The sequence below is a fragment of the Vulpes vulpes genome, chromosome 4 (genome assembly GCF_048418805.1).
Source record: "Vulpes vulpes isolate BD-2025 chromosome 4, VulVul3, whole genome shotgun sequence".
NCBI lineage: Eukaryota > Metazoa > Chordata > Mammalia > Carnivora > Canidae > Vulpes > Vulpes vulpes.
In genome coordinates, this window is record NC_132783.1 from 32,339,474 (window position 1) to 32,358,658 (window position 19,185).

Here is a 19,185-nt window from a genome sequence, read left to right on the forward strand (position 1 = left end):
ATACTTTAGATGTGCTAAGAAAAACTGAAATTCAGGGGGAATGTAGAGTTTTCAGTACATTTCTAGGCTTAAGTGTCAAATGTTAGGGCAGTAAATATGGTACTAAGTAAATGAAAAACAGTCCAATAGAAATATTAGTAAAGACATTGAAATAAAGTTAATTTGGAGAATTCCTGCTATTCATTTTTATATTTTCTATAGATAAATGTTGCACCTTTGTTACAAATAGTCTTGGCAAAACTACTCATCCATTATTAGCGAACTTTTGCAAGTGAATACTCACAAGTTCATCAAATGGGTTCAGGCACCATTAATGCAGATTTGATGAAATTGAGATACTATAATGCTTAGTATGTTTTGAATACTAAGTTAAGTTTCTTTTCCTCCTCTTTCAGCAACGTTCTACTGTTGCTTCCATGATGCACAGACAGGAGACTGTAGACTGCTTGAAGAAATTTAATGCTAGAAGAAAACTAAAGGTAAGAAATTTTACATTTTTGTGAGGAGGTAGACTTGGCAGAGTGAGAAATGAGATTCTTTATGAGGAAAATAACTTTTTCAGCAAAGGCTTTTAAATGTGTAGACCTCAGTACTTATATTACTCTTCTTCTGGGTCTTCAGAAAATTGAATATCACACTGGACTTAAGTCTACAATGAGGAGGTAGGATCTGTGTGGCAGTGTGTCCTGTAGTTCCTCCCTTCAGAAGAAAACAACTGCAATTTGATAATTAGAATCCAACCATACACATGAGGGCAACCCCAGCGTTATGTGAGGACATAGTCCTGCTAGTCTCAGGAAACAAAACATCAAAAACAGACAAATAAAAATCCCCTGACTTAATAAAGAGGAAAGGAGAAAAAAATTAGTGGGAAATATCAGAAAGGGAGACAGAACATGAGAGACTCCTAACTCTGGGAAACGAACTAGGGGTGGGGAAAGGGGAGGTGGGCGGGAGGTGGGGGTGACTGGGTGATGGGCACTGAGGGGGACACTTGACGGGATGAGCACTGGGTGTTATTCTATATGTTGGCAAATTGAACACCAATAAAAATAAATTTACAAAAAAAACCCTGACTTGAAAGTAAGGCTAGGAGAAGATTTGTTATCAAAGACTGTTTATTTGTTAGGTCAAAGATTTGTACAAGCAACATTAATTTCATATTCTTGTTTTTCTGACAGGGTGCCATCTTAACAACTATGCTGGCTACAAGAAATTTTTCAGGTACATGTGTTAAGAATTCTCCTTATCCACTGCTCTCCTTTTTAGTAGTCATCTTGAAATTAAAGAAAAACCTAACAATTAGAAAAACACTGTTGTTAGGGATCGCAAATAGGTGGCATGGATTCCTTCTGTGCAGTGTCTATCATTAGGAATCCTAAGGGTACTGTCTCATGGAGATGTTAGGCATGTAACTATACTTTTCTAAAGAGCACACAAGCAGCACCTCCACTGGTCAGTGTTGTGCAGCATTTGAAACCCATCTGCCATCCTTGCTGGGGTACACACAAGTTGAGGAAATATGTACTCTCTCTTCCTGAAGCTCAGCATTTCAAACCTAGAATTAGTTAATTGATGTTTCATCAACTAATAGCTATAAATAAGATATTTTGTTTGTCTTATTCTCATAGGGAATCCCAATAAGCAACATTTTTAAAAGAAGACCATTATTGTGGAACCCAGTTCTCATAGGCCCAAGTTCTTTCAAAAGTACAGATGTATCTTGACACACTAAAAGAATGGTTGCATATTTCAAAGGTATCCAAATTCAAGAATGTACAGAGAACCCTACCTCACAGTAATATCACAAGATAATAAATGTTCCTCAAAATTATTCCATGATAAAAATAATTTTTAAATAAAAGAAGTAAAGCCATTTCTTTAGGTGTGGCTCTTCAAAATGGACATAAATATGTATTATGTCCAGAAATTACTTGAATTTTGGACCCCCCCTCTAATAGATTTTCACTAAGAACCAGTTTCCAAAAATCAAATTTTGGTAAATACTAATTAGTCTTATATCTGGGGAGGAACTGAAGCAGCAAGAAAGCTGCATTTGGTAAAGTGGCTTTTAAGACTTGGAAGGATTATCAAACGATTTGCCAAAAATATTACCACTTTACTTTGCTTGCTATTCACATAAGAGTGACATCAAATTATCTAGATATCCTTAAGATATTTATCATTGTACATACTTAACTCCTGGGTATTATAGTGCTATCAGGTGATGATCCATAACCTTATCAAATGTTCTTCAACCTTCTCAACTTTTAGTTATTGTTTATGACTAGATGAAATAATCAGCTTTTGTCCCCCACTATATTTAGTTAATACATAATGTGAAACCATAGGATGCTTTCCAAAGGCTTCCATCGACCTGTTAGTGAAATATATGTATTTTGTCCAATTTGTTTGATGTAATAAAACGTTGTTACTGCCTTTGTCAAGTTACCTGTTTTATGAACAGTTGATTAATATAATTGACATTTACAAGGGTGAGTTCAATATCATCTCATTAAATATTAACTAATACATACTATATTCAAATAGTTATTTCACTGTGGCCCAAAAATTAGTGAATCACTAAAAGATAGGATGCTTAATATATATATTATTAAAGATAAACTAACTTGAAAAAATCTCCAATATTAAGATTATGTATTTTGTTAAAGTCTTAAATACACTCAGGCATAAATTGGGCCTTTTTAAATATACACTCATGTATAGAAGCTTTTTGTGTACATCACATTTTCCTTTTCATCATCGTGTAAACTAAAACTCATAACTAATGTGTGAATTTTATATTATTTCTGATGTCTTAGCATGAAAGGCAAACTTTTTTTTAATCCATCACTTCAAGGCAACTGAATAACCTTGAACCCAGTTACAACATCTTATACTTGATAATGCATTTTAGTTTTGAGTATTTTATTCATTCTGTTTCATTAGCAAACATGCTTTTAAAGTAATTTGTCCATAAGTATATGGTTATAAAGTTGTTTTTATTTTTTTTCTTTTCTCCCTTTATGTGGAATGTATTTCTTGTGAGGTAAGGTGAATAGTAACCAAAAGGGACATTTCTGCATCTCCCAGGCCAAATCCCTGCTTACCCTGAATCATTGTCTTCTCTTTGCTTGCTATTGCAATTTCAACTATTCTGAGTTTGCTTTCTAACCTATTAACTGCCACAGGATTTACTTAATATTGCTTTTTAACTCTAGGCAAATAGTATTATAGCTAAGGCACCAATGCTTACAATATCAATTAATAATAAATTAATAGCTTTTGTTGCTAAAAACTAAATAAAATTAACATTTTTGTATCTTAAATAAATTTAAAATTATACCAAAGTAATATCAAAATAATAGCTCAAATCAAATGGATGTCAGGAAATTACATGTTCATACAGTTCTATTATAGCTAGGTATTCCATTTCAGATGCCAAAGTCTATTCTGATATACTTAAATAATTATACATATATATACATATATATATATATGTGTGTGTGTATATATATATATATAAAACATTAAATGGAAATATAAGTGTATACTTTGTCCTGCATATTCATAAATGTTCTACTCTTGGTGTACTAATTGTCATTAGCAGTTATATAATCTTTTCACTGTGTATGAATGTACCCATTCATAAGTCTGTTTTTTGAAAGGATGACTTCACCTTCTAATATACTCAAGAAGTTCAATAACAGAAGGAATGCTAAAAGCTATCCTCTGAGAAATTGAAATTTCATATTGAGACCACATACTTCAAGGGTTCTTTGATTTAGTTGAAGATGTTGTTTTGTTTTATAACTCACCTCAAATTTTATAATTTTAAATTTTTTGATGTAAATGCCTTTTGTTTATGAAAGCTTTGTATTCTGATTTTGAAGTATAAAAGAATACATAATACCTTTTTTCAAAGGTCCTATGCTAAGTGTTTAAAAAATTTGCTGTAGGCCAATAATGTACCATTTCATTTTAAATACATTTATTACTGTTTTTTGTAAAAAATGAAAGCTCTGATTTCATATATATATATATATTTTTTTTTTAAGAGATGTTATTTACCCAGAGCAAATTTTCACAAATAAATTTCAAATCTTTAGAAAGAGGGGCTTAAGTGGCAGAACTGACCTGGTCACCATACTTGTAGTGTGAATGAACATGTAATATAGTCTGTAAGCTGATGTTTGAAGACTGAAATCAACTTTCTGGATTACAAAAGTATAGTCCAGTTAAAGTTCCAGTATCCTTTTCGCAACCAACAGTGAAACCAAGTCCAGTAACATAACTGGCAAAGTGTCCAATTACATGCAATGCACTAAATAAGAATTTAGTTCTAAATTTGATGTGGCAAAACCAAGAAAAGCGATACTGTGTTTCAATGTCCTGTAAGCTCACGCTCATCAGTGTAACCTTGATAATTTGGCATATGTTGGCCATAACTCAGTAAAGGTGATAGAAGGAAACAATAACCTAATTTGTTGCTGGCATGAGTTTCTGTAAATAACTCACTGAAATGGTTTTACTCTCATTTTGCAGCAGCCAAGAGTTTGTTAAAGAAACCAGATGGAGTAAAGGTAAGTTAAACAGGTGCTCCGAAAATCATTTCTGACTTTCAGATGCTGGATAATTTTTAAATGTGAAATCTAAATTGTAAGTTTTCATAGTAATTGTAAGTTTTTTTATAGTTCCTGTAAAGGATGCAGTTTGAAGTATAAAATAATTTAATATGTAAATATGACTATCATTTATGACAAACTGTATATTTTGATTCAATTATATTTTAAATAGTCTGACAAAATAATACTTTTATATGCAGTTGTAGAAACAATGTCTAAATCCTCTGTGCTTTACTACAATCCTATCATAAAGACCTGAAAATCGATGAAAACCAAATGCTTTTCTAATTAATTATGCTATGTTCTTGAAGTCTGCTGAATTATATAACCTGAAAAAAATCAAGTCATAGGGTATGGGAAATTAAACGTCAAATGATTAAATTTATCTGCATAGACAGTTTTTATAAAGGTCTTAATTGTTCCTGTGCTTCTGTCATAAGGTATTGACACATACTCAAGGTGAATATTCTAATAAATTATAGAAAATTTTCCAAGAAAGATAACAACAGGATATTTTGACTTTCTTGGATTTCTAAACCAAGTAATACAACTTATTTTCTATTGATTCTATTTTGTTTTGTGGGAATTTACCTTTAATTGAATGTATTTGTATTATGTTTGTTATCTTTCTGGAGTATTACCTAAGTATTTTGTTTCTTTAATCCTTTTCTTTCTCTTCCAATGGCAGATGCATACATTCTTCATGAACACTTCAACATTCTTGGGAATTAGTTAATATTCTAATATTGAACTTGACCCAAAGTCAGGTGGTCAGTTCATTTTGAAAATGTAACATAGAAAATCATTTGTCACTTCTTAGGTTCATGCCCAATCATTTCTTCACCTCCTGTCTATGTGATTTGGGAATTTCCAGAGCTATGGTTACCATGTACTTGTGATTCCCATTAAGATGGCATTTGCCTTTTGCCAATTGCTATCCTCAACCTGTAATGTTCTCTTCCTTCTGCTTAGTTTGTTTCATTTCAGTTTCACTAATGACAGTTGATGTTGCCTTTTTCTTAGTGTTACATTGGTAGAAATGTGATATTTTAAATTTTCCAAATGTTTTATTCTGTTTTTCTATACCTTTCAGTGATGCAGAGGTCATAGTTCCCATTGAGATATTTATTTTTACTCCCCTTGTATAGAAAGAAAAACTTCCAGAACTTTTTTCTTCTAGACAACTTACAGTTCCTCTTTAAAGAGAAATTTATTCTGTCCTCCATGCTTTGATACTTTAAAAATTCAACCGGTCATATTTTTTTCTTTTCCTTTCTCTTTGACTGGTCAATTCAGAAAAGGAAGTCCAGTTCGAGTGTTCAGATGATGGTGAGGATCTCTATCTGCCAGATTTCTCCTCCTGTGAAAAGTCATACTTAGGAATAAAAACAGTCTTATTTACCTAAGTTAGTGTAAGTAGAGTGTAGGACCATTACAGGCCAATGTCAATTAACTGTCAAAACACAGTATCCACATTCACATAATACTATTTATCTTGGACTTTGAATTTTTAAAATATGTAAAAAGTTCATACCTTTATCTATATGCTATTAAAGGATCATTTATAAGACCATTTATAAGACCTTAAAACTGAAGAGACCATGACATAATTAATGTCTGTTTAATGATAAGTGAAAGAATATTGTAGGATTATTTTTAAGTGATGATCATGATTCCTAAAAATAGGACTCATTTTCAGTTCCAGATGCACCATAATACATCTACCATGAAGTTTATAAATAGTGTAATAGTTACCTTACAATGGACCCATCCTAGTTAAGCACCTACAGAGGAAACATTTATTAATCTCAAAACTGAATAAACTTAACACCTGAGAAATAAGAATATCTTGCCCATACCCCATAACAGTAATTCAGTGGATCACTTAAATACCTGGTTTGATTTAGTTTTGTTAAAGAAAAATAGCTTCATAACATAAAATAACTACATTTCATAACAAAAGTGCCTGAGTCCTTGTATGTTTTAAAGACTGCTTATAGTTTACCTCATACTTAATATTTGATTCTTTAATAAAAAAGAAATCCTCCTAGCCTTTTACTTGGAAACTCTCCTGTTATTTTTCAACTAATTAATATTACAAGTACCTTTAAAAGACTTCCCATAGTAATAAAAGATCATTAAGCTTATTTTTACATTAACTTAAAAAGTTTGTAACTGCATATTTAAACACAACTAAAAGTGGTGGTTGAGGCTCATATTCATTTAACTCATATTTGTCATACCTGACAATAACGAATGGCTTATCCAGGCAGAATGGCCTTCAATTGGAAGACCAGGTGATGTGTGTACGCTGCGTACCTATGTGTGAATGTGTGTAGGAGTGTGTGTTGTATGTGTGTGCACACATTTGTGCAGAGAAGTGCGTGTGCATAGGTGTGCATGTGTGACATTTTCACTGAAAGAAATCAGTTCTTTGCAACCATTCTAGAAAACAGTCGTCTCTTATCTCAATACAGAAATGAAAAGATCTCAAAAAAAAGACATATCTCAGTATATTCCTCTTTTATTTTTGTATCTGCTGATATAAACTAAATATAACAAATATATGTGGTGCTTCAATTATAAGTATCTCTGATCATTTGATAAGAAGTCAACTGTGTTTTGCCATGTACTCTTCCTCATTGGAAATTATTTGCATGTGCACCCTCCTCTTTTATCATGTATTTCATACTAACATAAATACTAATTTTGATCCCTCTTTAATAGATTCCATCTCTTACCTCTTTCTGGCTGTTGCACAAATTTGATGTTAAATTCCATGCACTTTGATTTAAAGAAAAAATTTAGACTATGTAAAATAGAGATTGATGGTTTATATTTAGAGTTTTTCCGTAAAGGGCACCAGAAGTTTTCTCTTTTCCTGCATGTCATAGAGCATAGTGTTATAGCTTATTTAAATAATACCGATACAAAAAATCACACAAATACGAATGATTAAAAAAGCAAAATATTATGTACTGAAATTAATTTCTTTAACCTTCTATGTTCTTCTCAGTGCTGGTTTCACTATGATCTACAGGTATAAAATACAAAAGAAAAAAAAAACTCCCAGGAAGTCCAATTAAATTGGCATAATTGCTTATAAACTTGTTTGGTATTATCTATTTTATGCAGAATGTTTTTCCCTTTGACGCCTTTAAGAACATTTATACTAAAATTATGTGATGTGTTCCTTTAAATAATAATATGTAAAGAAAATACCTAGATAATGTAGTACAGGAGAATTAATGTAAATAAATAGTTCTGTTTGATAACTGTAATATAAGTTATCATACATGAACTTAAATGAATGTTGACTATTACTGCTTAGTTTTTTCTTATTTAATGCCCAAATTCAACTGTAATTTCAACTTGCCACTTGTCTACAAAGAGTTTTCTCTGTGGACCCATTATAATACTTATTGACCCAACTGAGTTGCCAGTGTGGCTTCCATTGTGATATGATCTCCTTAATATCAACCCCAATATGAGACAGAACATGAGAGACTCCTAACTCTGGGAAACGAACTAGGGGTGGTGGAAGGGGAGGAGGGCGGGGGGTGGGGGTGACTGGGTGACGGGCACTGAGGGGGGCACTTGACAGGATGAGCACTGGGTGTTATTCTGTATGTTAGCAAATTGAACACCAATAAAAAATAAATTTATTATTAAAAATAAAGATCAACCCCAATATGTTAAAGCAAGAGAATAATATTACCAAATACAATCTTCAACAGTAGCACTTTGAAAGAAAAACAAAGTAGTAACACTTTGACAGAAAACACAGTGTTTTCCTCTCAAACAATTGTGAAAAATAATCTTTTTACATTCAGAAGATAGCAAAGAATTCAATTTGCCCATTTATAATTGAAGATGTATTTTTTAAAGGAGGCCCAAACTTATCATTTTAAAAAGTATGTTATAAAGCCTGCATTTCTTCAGAAGATCTAAGTTTGGAATTGGTTACCTACTAAGCAAAGTGATGATGGCTTCGCAGAGAAAAACAGTCTATGTGTGACTTCAGGATCGTGAATAAAATGAAAAAAAAAAAAGGAATGTATTCATAACAGAATAATTGGAAGCTGGGAACAGACTCCAACTTGAAGAGTATGAAAATATTTATGTTAATTTCATACTCTGAAACTTGACTTGAGCTCTACTGAAGCAGTTCTTTGTTGGCTAACGTGGCACAGCCAAAGCAGCCAAGTCTGTTTGATCATCCCACCATCACAGACGTGGTCCTAGCCTGTATGTGACCATCGGAGACTAGAATTATTATCATTTCTGTCACACATCATGGTGTCTTTCACGTTCATCTTCAGTGGCTCTTTATTTTCATGTCTATATCTCCACATAGACATGCTGAAGTATAGAGACATTGGCTACCAAGGGATTTAAGGCATCTCTGTTTCTATTTTCTGCATACCTACAGATAAACAACAAAGCCAACGTGGTAACCAGCCCCAAAGAAAATATTCCTACCCCAGCGCTGGTATACCTGGACTCTTTGTAACCCTTCTTAAGTTCTTTACTGTTTTTTGTTGTTTCTCTCATTTGCTTTCACTATATAGATACATATGTTATATAAGTATTTTATTTTGTTGGGTTTTGTTTTGCTTTTGAAGATATGAGAAAAGTTCTTTTTTTTTCTTTTTGTTAAGGTAGTTGCCAAGCAGTGTGTTTCTAACATAATGATCTCATTTCATTGTTGAACATTATTCTGATAGCTGTGGTCCCTGTAGTTGAAATTGTTGCATGCTGCTTTAGAAATACAGTAGAATGCGCTTTGGTCGCTCTTAGCTCTTCTTCTGATGGTAGCTCTAGATTATGATTTCCTCCTTCTGTGATGCAAATATTGACATCAAGGAGAGCTAAGAGGGTTATTGCCAGACACCAGTAAATGTAGACCTTATTCAGAGTTCATTTCCCTCTTCTTGAAAGACAGCAGGGCTTTATAAGACCTTTTTGAGATAAAGAGGCATTTGGTATTTTTGAGCTTTTAAAGAGCTCTTTGAGTTTTAAACGATCACTGTTTCACAGTAATCCAAAGAATGAAATGTATACCATAGAACTTTGAATTATCAGTGGAAATCAGTTTTGCTCATTTTAATCCAATCACACCATTTACAACTAAATCATTTTGATACTTTGAGATAGTGTTATATTAAAAATCAAGATTTGAATACTGGCATTCAGTACTCTGAGTTTCATAATATTTTGCTCAAATAATTCCATATCTTGATATAGGTTTTCTGAACTATTTCTGATTTTTAACTGTCCTTTATACTATTATTTTAAATGAAAGAAAATACTAAGGGATTATTTTCACTTGGGTTAACTAGAAGGTTCTGTTTAAAAACATTTAAAGGAGAAAGGACATAATCAAGATAGCAAATTATCTATGAGTAAAAAAAACAATGTCAGTCATAACTCTAGCCAAGAGAGAGGAAGAATGGAAGCAGTAAATATGTTCTCTAAGTATTACAGCATAAACTGTGGTGAAGAGGAGATCCTAGAGAACAGAGTACTTATAGTGGGAGAAAATTTTCAATGGCTAGATACCTCAGATAATGTCTCAGTTACCAAGACATCATGCAATGAAAGTGTCAAGCATGCCAATAATATATGGGCCTTGAATCTTTTTTAACATCAGTTATTTGAGAATTATTTTCCACTTGGAATATTTCTTCAATTCTCTGGTAGAAAGCAGAAAAGAATAATAATGTTCTCTTCATGGAAAAGCATGATGTTACAAGCAAATATTTGTATATATTCATTCCATAAAGCTGAAATTTCTTTTTAGATATGAATTAACATGGCATTTAACAGCAGTATGTCTCAAATTATAGTGATTATATGATTAATTCTAATATCCTTTAAATAACCTTTTCAATATTCTTTAGAATTTCTTATGGACTTTTGAAATAAATTCTTTAGGATAGCATTTTTTAAAGCAAGGCACAATGTTCTAAATTTTCAGAGTATTTACCTGTGTATTAACTATGCACTACTATTAGTGATGACACCATCATCGATTCTCAAAGATATAACTGAAAAAAATACTAATTTTAAAGAGTTCTGATCTCCAGTGTCCTTGGTCAGTTTTCTGTAGGACAAACATTAACAGCTTACTCACTAAAGAAGAAAGGAAAATTCTATTATAGGACCTTGTGAAACAGTGAGTGCCTCTTTAAGTCTCCAAACTTCAAAGCCTTGTCTGTTTACTGATCACGAATAAGGTCTTTTGCATGCTGCTGCTGGGTACTGAGGTATCCTATCTCATGGGCTCACTAGGAACACTTTTCATCAGTGATCTTGTCAGCTGCTATCTCTGACAGTAGTTAACATCGCTTAAGCTCTTGTCACTATTTAGTTTTGTCAGCTGGCTCACTCTGCTCTGTCCCTCACACTAGTAAGAATGTACTTACAATGCGAACTATTTCTTTCTCTATTTTGTTCTCACTCAGGAGCCCCAAACTACTGTAATCCACAACCCTGATGGAAACAAGGTATTCAGAAAGAATCAACATCATCTTGCTTTCACAAGATTACACATTTCATCAAATATCCAAAGCAAAATTAATTCACTATCTAAATGTGGAAATAAAATCCTTACCCTTTTTCTAACACGCTTTTTTTTGGGGGGGGGGCTAATTTATATAGAATTGTACACATATTTCTTTTAAAACCATCATGAATGACATCTTGAAAGAAAAATTAATGGTACCACTAGTCAATAAAAGTTGGGTTAAGCAAAGTCTTTATGTCAAGATGACTGTGTATCTTAAGTAATTCCATCTGATCCTTTTTTTTTTCTTTTCCATGCTTGTTCTGTGTGTTGTACTTTAGTTATATTCTGCATGAAATTTTAGAATTTCTTGCTATATCATTTCACTGTCTTCAAAAAAATCAACTTGAGTTCATAGATGTTTGTTTAAATTTAATGTTGCTTTTGAATTTTGTTTATTCTGTTGTCAGAGTGCCTTTTCTGTTAATTCTGTTGTTGGTGTTGTTTTTGTTCTTTGGCATGAAATTGAGGATAATCAAGGAGTTTCAATTCTTGTGAAATGTTTATTTTTGTTGAATTATATGGATTTTGGTAACATATTTAACCAGGTAGGCTGAATGAAGTTAGGCTGTAATGTTTTCTGTCTGTTGTAGATTAGTTGTATAGCATGTTGACCAAATAATAGTACTTGTATACATGTCTATTGGATGAAAGGAAACATTTTTGAACATATTCCATGTTTCCAGTTTACTAATTCTCATATATTATTGTATCTCTAAAGGAAGGAAAATATAATTCATCCAATTTTTCTCAAAGATCAAAATACAGTCAAGGGTCTAACTTCTCCTTACTCTTATCAACAATGTTTAAGTCCTAGAAAACACATTTTCTCTGGTTTAACATTTAGTTGATCAATATTAAAATAATTAAAGTGAAAAAAATCAAGTATTTCTTAAGATGTATTTATGGTCATGACACTTAAAATATTTTAAGTCCCTAAAAGACTTCTAGTACTCAGGAGCATCATATAGGAGAACAATTTTTTTTAATATCGTTAGCAAATGAAAGACCAACCATAACAGCTGGAGTGGATACTTCGATAGTTCTAGCTATATCATTTGTAAGAGTTGCTGCATGATTTTTCTTACATGAATTAGTTTACTTTTACAGTGCATGGGTTTACCTTGATCTTGAGTTTAATTTGAACACTAGGTCACATTAAGAAACGCATGAAGACTCTCTGCTTTGGTTTTGTGTGTATGGAGACTCTGGATACACATTTAATTAGTCTGACCCATTTAAGTAGTCTGACCCTTTGGCTTAAATATTATATATTATATTTATACAAATTGATGGCTTTTTTGACTATTGAATCTCTACAAGGACACTGATTAGTATTTGCATCATTTTCCAAAATCTGTTTTTCATCACTGAGCACATAGCTCTGGATTGGAAGTTTGTTTCCAGTTTCTTTCAACTCTAGCCTTTAATCATTTCAAGTAGAAAGTAGTGTTTTTCTTATGACTACTACCAAATTTCTTTGCTAGAAAATATTTTGTTAGCACATTATTAATGGAAAAATTTATCAAACCTTTTTAAGAAACTATATCTTAATTACTGGCAGTTGCAGTGTCCTTTTTTAAGTGTGCTTATTAATCTTCAACTTCATTTGTAGTTTTACAAAAATAATAGCTTTTTCTATCCATTATGAGAGCAGATTTGTTATCAATATCAGTCTCTAATTAAATAGATGACAAAATCTAATAGTCCTTGAAAGTAAATTATTCATATAATTCCATTGCACTGATCACAAACATGGAAATTCTTGTTAAAAGCAATTTCAGCATAATTCACCTTAGTGCCCATAATTTCATCATCAAATGATGCAATGAAATGCTTTCTATCTCTACACAGGAATAAGACAAATAGGCTATGAATTCAGTGCTTGATATAGTGCTTTATACAAAGAAGGGATTATTTACTGATTAATTAATTGGAGATAGAAATTGTTCTATTTTAGGGTCAGATTCATTGGGCTAATATATACAATTTCTGATAAATATATAGAAAAAGCACACTTTATGGGGCACTGTAACCAAATACGGCCTTACACAGCTCTTAAAATAAGTTGCCCACTTTGGCTGCTTCTACAAATAACCTAGACTTATCATGCTTTAGCGTAGGCCACCAGAGTACTCCCTTTTTGAAACATTTGCAGCATTTGGCATTTTATTTCTATTAAAACCACATAATGTATTTGTCCATCTGCATGTCAGTATATGTACACAGCCTGCTGATGAATTTTTGCATGATATGTATATCACTTGCCAATTTTAAGAAGGAAAAAAGTGAAGTTATCCATTGTTTGCAACTTAACACTTGTTTTCTTCTCAACAGGAGTCAACTGAAAGTTCAAATACAACAATTGAGGATGAAGATGTGAAAGGTATGATTAAATCAGAAATGGAAAATCCTAACTTAGAGTTCCACATGAATCAAAAAAATAAGTGTTCATATAACTAACAAGTTTGGGAACTAGGCCTGTTCTAAGAAACAAAAATAATTTTCTTCTTAAAAGTACACTATTATTTTGATTATATGTATTGATTTGGCCAATTTTTTCACATTCTTTTCTGTTTTGAAATATCAACAAATGTGGGATATTTGAACACATTGTGATTTTAAACCAGATGACAGTCTGGGGACATGATATCAAATTGTAAATGTATCAGTCAAAAGGTAATTTAAATGTATATCTATGTCTAGAAAACAGCTTATGTTCAAGAATAGAGTATTAAAAGGACCATTTTTTTAAAGCCTTTAATGGTCTTGATGAGTTTCAATGGAATTTCACATTTGGCAGCCTTTTATCCTCGGTTTTTGTGCATTTTCCTAATATTTTCTTGACCTCCATTCACTTGAGTTGCCCAGGATCTTTTAGGAATATAAATGAGTGATTGCCAACATTTCTATGGACATCTCACTGCTTCTGCCCATACATACTAAACATACTTTGACTTCTTTTTGGTCTCATGGCTGTTCTAGAAGTGTTAATTTTGCTTCAGCTGCTTTCGTGGTTTTGTGTTCTCATTTTTGTATTTCCATATGTGTAACTGCAATTTCTACTGGCCACTTTTGTAGAAACCATTCCAAAAAAGAATGATAACAATAGGAGGTTTAAAAAGTATTAAAGATGTATTAAAGGAAAATAAGCATAAAACAAAGGTAGAGAAATGATTTGTCAGATAATTAAACATTATTTGGAAAGATTATTTACCTAATAGTATCAACATGGGTTTTCATTTTGTAGATGGCATTAGTAAGACACAGTTTTGGAAAACTGTATTCATGTTATAGAATAAGGAACCTGGAAACTCTCAGATCACGAAGATATATAGGCAGTTTAGAAAATAAAAATACCTATAGACTGCAAGTTACCAGTCACTGTGCTGACTTTTCCCCCTTTGGTTGAATAGAACAGCTGATTCTATTATATTAAAGTGTACTCACTATTTATTTTTAGTGCACTAACCTAACTCTGCTAGAATAGTCATTTTTTTTTCTCTTAGAATAGAAAGGTGGATAGCTGTTTTGAGGATTTATTTAGTAGGTCTATTCATCTTGCTCTTGCCCCTGAGCTGAAATTTGAACGGAAATAATTTTATGAATCATTGATGCCAGTCGCATTAGATAAAGATTTTTTTTTTAACCAAATAAGCAGATATGCTATTTAGCTTTCTCGGTGATTCAGAAAGCATCATCTTTGTAAGTGTTTTGGATTCATTACCTTTTCAGCCAAGCAAAATACTTATATGACTTTATACATTCTTCTCTTGAGCAAGAATCAGGGGAAATAAACTTGTGCATTATCCACTGGAAAGTCTGAGTCTTTAAACAGCTGAATAATATTAGAATAGTAATACCACTATGTGCAATTCATCCTAATAAACATATTCCTTGATGATCACAAGCAGAGTTTTTATAAGTGGTCTTTCTCACCTGAGTTTGACTTCTACTAAGTTTTGGTTTAGGATCATAGCTATTACACTATAAATATCAACATATAAACAGAATCCCTGTCTGTGTTACCTTATAGTTTATAATATTTTTTGATGAAATAAAATTATATCAGCACCTCTCACAAAACAGTTCTCTCTAAATCACAACAATGATACTAGTTTCATTTTGCCTCTGGGATTTCACAAATTGAGATAACATTTGTCTTTATGGTTACATGCTGAGACTACACACACCAAATGTTAGAGGAATTAAGCATAATATTGAGATGGAAAGAAATGTCCAGTTTATTATTAACCCCAAAGTGCTTTGATTTATTTCTTTGAACTCAGTGAATAAGATATTGACATTTCTGCTTAATTTTCCTTGAGTGGATGTGGCTGCAGAGTCACAGATAATATATTAAGCATCATTTGTGTTCTCTGTAAGACCCACACAGCTTTTTGGTGGCTAACCTTTTTTAATTTTGAATGATATTAGAAACCTGTCAGACTAGAAGACACTTTAAAAAAATCACCCAGGCTATCATTCTGACTACAAGACAGGTGGTACATAAAACTGTCATAAATATTTGTAATGTATTTATTGTGCTGGTTATATGCTTATATGGGGATCTCTTTATTAATAAATACACAGTCCTTCAGAAAGTTCCTAATTGAATTCTGCATTTGTACGACTGTGCTCTTTTCTCTTTACCTCAGAGTTTGCTATAGCTTTAGGTAGCTTGGTAGAGAATGTTTATTGACCAACTCTGTTAGAACCCAAATTTACATCTCAGCTCTAGGAACTCAAAAAGATCATTGGTTATAAACCTGACCAAAGCCACACCTCTCTACAAAGTCACATCCTACTTACAAAATTGCATATCTTTCTTCCACATTTACTTTGCAGTCCTATCCCTTCTGTAGACAACTTTGTTATCAGGGTGAAACACCAGATTTCTCAACACATTCCTAAAGGCATATTGCCCTAGCATGCTCCTGCATGCAATCACAAGCTCCATCCATTCCTGCTGGGTATCCCTCCTAGACTTACATTGTTTCATGGTGGCTGGAATACCATAGTACATACTTTTGTGCTAGTGCCATGCACTTTCTGTCCAATCCCCAAGGACCAACCTGGTAATGACAGTTCTACACCCTCTCTACTGTAAAGAAGCTTAGGGGGGAATATTAACACATTATGGTGACCTAGACAAAGGAAGAAATGAAAACCAACAACAGAATACCTTTTGCTGGCGTTTTCGGGGGGGGGGAAAAGGTAGGCCAACTGCTCTTAAGGATGAGGAAAGAAGTCATAGTAGATGAGTAGTCCTTCACATTCAAGGAACCTAGAGAGCCAGAATTTGGAGAAGACCCCCCCCCCTTTTTTTTTTTTACCTCTCTTTGTTAGTTTCCATTCAAAATGGCCTTTGGTTTTCATAAGGCCCCAATCTATGTGTTATTCTTGAACTTTATGTAGGCTACCCCACTTTTTTTTCATTCAGCAAATATTTACTGAATGCCTACTATTTGTGTGAGCTCCACATCTTTTCTTGGTGACCAGTCTTATTCAACAAATCAGAGTCAAGACGTTCTTCTGTATGCTTTACATGAAGCTTTAATGCTATAATTTGGCTATTTTCCTCACCTAGTTTAATAAATACCAAGAAATTGACTTCAAAAAGTGAGATCCAAGATAAATGCATTTTATTTCTAAAAGTCTTTTTATTTTTCATTTTTTAAAAAAACTTCAGCATTTAGTTATAACCACAACATTGCCCTTCCAAAGCTCACAATCTATCCTAAGGAATTATTTTATAAGTTTTCTTTTTAAAAAGTGTATCAAGTTCACTGTTTTCTCTTTTCAAGGCAATGTGGACTTCCTAGTATGGACCTTTTGAGCCATTTCCTAATTTTATACTATATTCAGAAACCAAATATTATCCCTAACTCTCTGTCTGTAAACTCAGTGATAAACTCCATGTAATGGAAAGACACGAAGGGCTCTAAAATAAATGGGATCTTAATGAGGCATAGCTATTACCATAGAAGCACCATGTAGTAAAAACAGCTTTATGCACCCAAAACCCAGTAAGCAAACAAGTTTTCCTATTAGAATTCACTGGTATTTTCAAAATACAAATTTTTAGGTCCAAAATTGTTGTAGTCATTCCATTTTGAGTACATTTCTAGTAAAACAATGACTTTCATTAGTTTAAGGTGTAACAAACAGATATCATCATTAGCCTTTAATTAGTATATGGCAACACTAACAGTGTGGCTGTCTATGAATATGGGTGTCCTTAAAGCCAATGATACATAGCAATGGTCCTTTCACCACTGTATATACATTTGAAGACTGTCCTTTGGTTTGTGGCTGTAGCCACAGTTTGCAGGGCCTGTTGCTGTATGCCACAATGTCTCTCTACCTCATAACCTGCCAACACCGTTGTTCAGAGTCAACTGCTTCTTCCTGATGAGTATGCATCGGTTTGGTCCATCTGCTGCTCTTTCCTAGAGTTCCAGAGTTGTGTGACATCTGTCGAAGTTGAGCTCCTCTGTGCCCATATGTCATCTCTGTCACTCATCCTGCTTCCAGCATCTCATTGCATTCAGCTCACCACTGAGTAGCTGCTTGGATCTCTTGCCACATTTCTTCCTCCTTAACAACTCTAGACCAGTGGAGCTCTTTACAACAAGCAAACATGTATTGCTAGGAGCTTGACTGTGGGACTTCATTTTGGTTTATCCTCTTTTTTTTCCCTTTGCTAACAAATAGATGATGATAATGAAGTTGCACAGAATGTTTGCGAAAGGCCTTAAGGGCAAGGGTTGACACCCTTCATTTGAATGGGGCCTGGTATTTGATGACATCTGGTTATAAAGGTCTTGGCCAATTTACAGAATCACTTGGTTAATGAGCCTTTTGTGTACATCTTTGTAAATCTGTACATTGGTGGACAGTGTGATGACTATTCAGATTGAACTATTCTTAAGTTCTGTTTTCAATGAAAACCATCATTGCTGGGTAGGACTCCCTGAGGCAGATGATCATATGATACTGATCTTTTTCAGATCCCTCTGTGGCTTGTTACTCAGCACTTGTCCTGCCTGTGTTTCTCTTTTCAAGGGAATTTGCAAATCAAGAAACTTCTTGTTATTTTGTTTAAGAACCTTCGATAATTATGTCATTCCATTAGGTTAAAAGTGTCTTAGAAGACCTATAGTGCAGTGAGTAATAATTTCTTTCAGATTTCTAATCCAAATTTGATTTCTAAAAAGGTTTACTTAGAAAAAGTTACATCTGCATGTGTGTATCTTGCCTGTTGATCTTTTAACTTTTAAATCAAGATCAATAACTTATAGAAATGATGCCAAATTTACCTGCTCTATCACCAATATAAAATAATTTCATTTCTCTTTATTTTTCTTGTTTACATTCCTTTATTTTTTACCATCATACTCACTCAGGTTTTTCCATTTACTCTTTGCCTACCTGCTAGGTACCTTAGATCTGTCAGTGACAACCTCATGCTTCTTTAACCATGCTGACACAATACAGGGTCAAAACTGCTTCCAACTTGAGCTTAAAAAAAGTCCTAATTGAAAATGAGCAAAACCAACTAACAAAAGCATGTAGTTAGCTACTCATTTTATCACTAGGAAATCACAGGCTCATCCTATATTAATAAGTATTCTCAGTTCCAAGTTTCCATAAATGGCATTTTAGCAAGTTTGCAAAACTCTATATATTTCTAGAAAATAATAGAGCATTATTTTATTAAGTATTTCATAAATTCTAAATCACGTATGTTCTAAGACTCCTGCCATCAGTTTCTCAATCTTTTTATTATTAGGTAAAAATCTTGTATTTATAAGACATGCTTTTCATAGTGTTTATATTAAGACTAGGCTACAGGTTTAGTATTTTTAGTGACAAAGGCTTGTGACATAGAAAACATATTAATGTGTTACATTTTGACCAGATTTGGCTCTTTATAAGAAAAAAAAAAGGGTAATTTGTTCTAACATACTATTCTAGTACTTATATTTA

General features: G+C 32.9%; 1 protein-coding gene across 41 annotated transcripts in view; it reads left to right on the plus strand.

Annotated features, from left to right (window-relative positions):
* Positions 1 to 19,185, plus strand: part of CAMK2D (calcium/calmodulin dependent protein kinase II delta) — a 296,165-nt gene that overhangs the window by 244,347 nt on the left and 32,633 nt on the right. For 11 of the 41 annotated variants that reach the window (XM_026013488.2, XM_072755368.1, XM_072755367.1 and 8 more), the window contains 6 exons: positions 396 to 479; positions 1,182 to 1,224; positions 4,546 to 4,583; positions 9,058 to 9,117; positions 11,093 to 11,134; positions 13,531 to 13,579. In XM_026013488.2, coding sequence (XP_025869273.1) covers positions 396 to 479; positions 1,182 to 1,224; positions 4,546 to 4,583; positions 9,058 to 9,117; positions 11,093 to 11,134; positions 13,531 to 13,579 — 316 coding nt within the window. Of the gene's footprint in view, positions 1 to 395; positions 480 to 1,181; positions 1,225 to 4,545; positions 4,584 to 5,921; positions 5,955 to 9,057; positions 9,118 to 11,092; positions 11,135 to 13,530; positions 13,580 to 19,185 lie in introns of all 41 variants that reach the window. The other 30 variants (XM_072755379.1, XM_026013494.2, XM_072755374.1 and 27 more) reach the window with 7 other exon arrangements.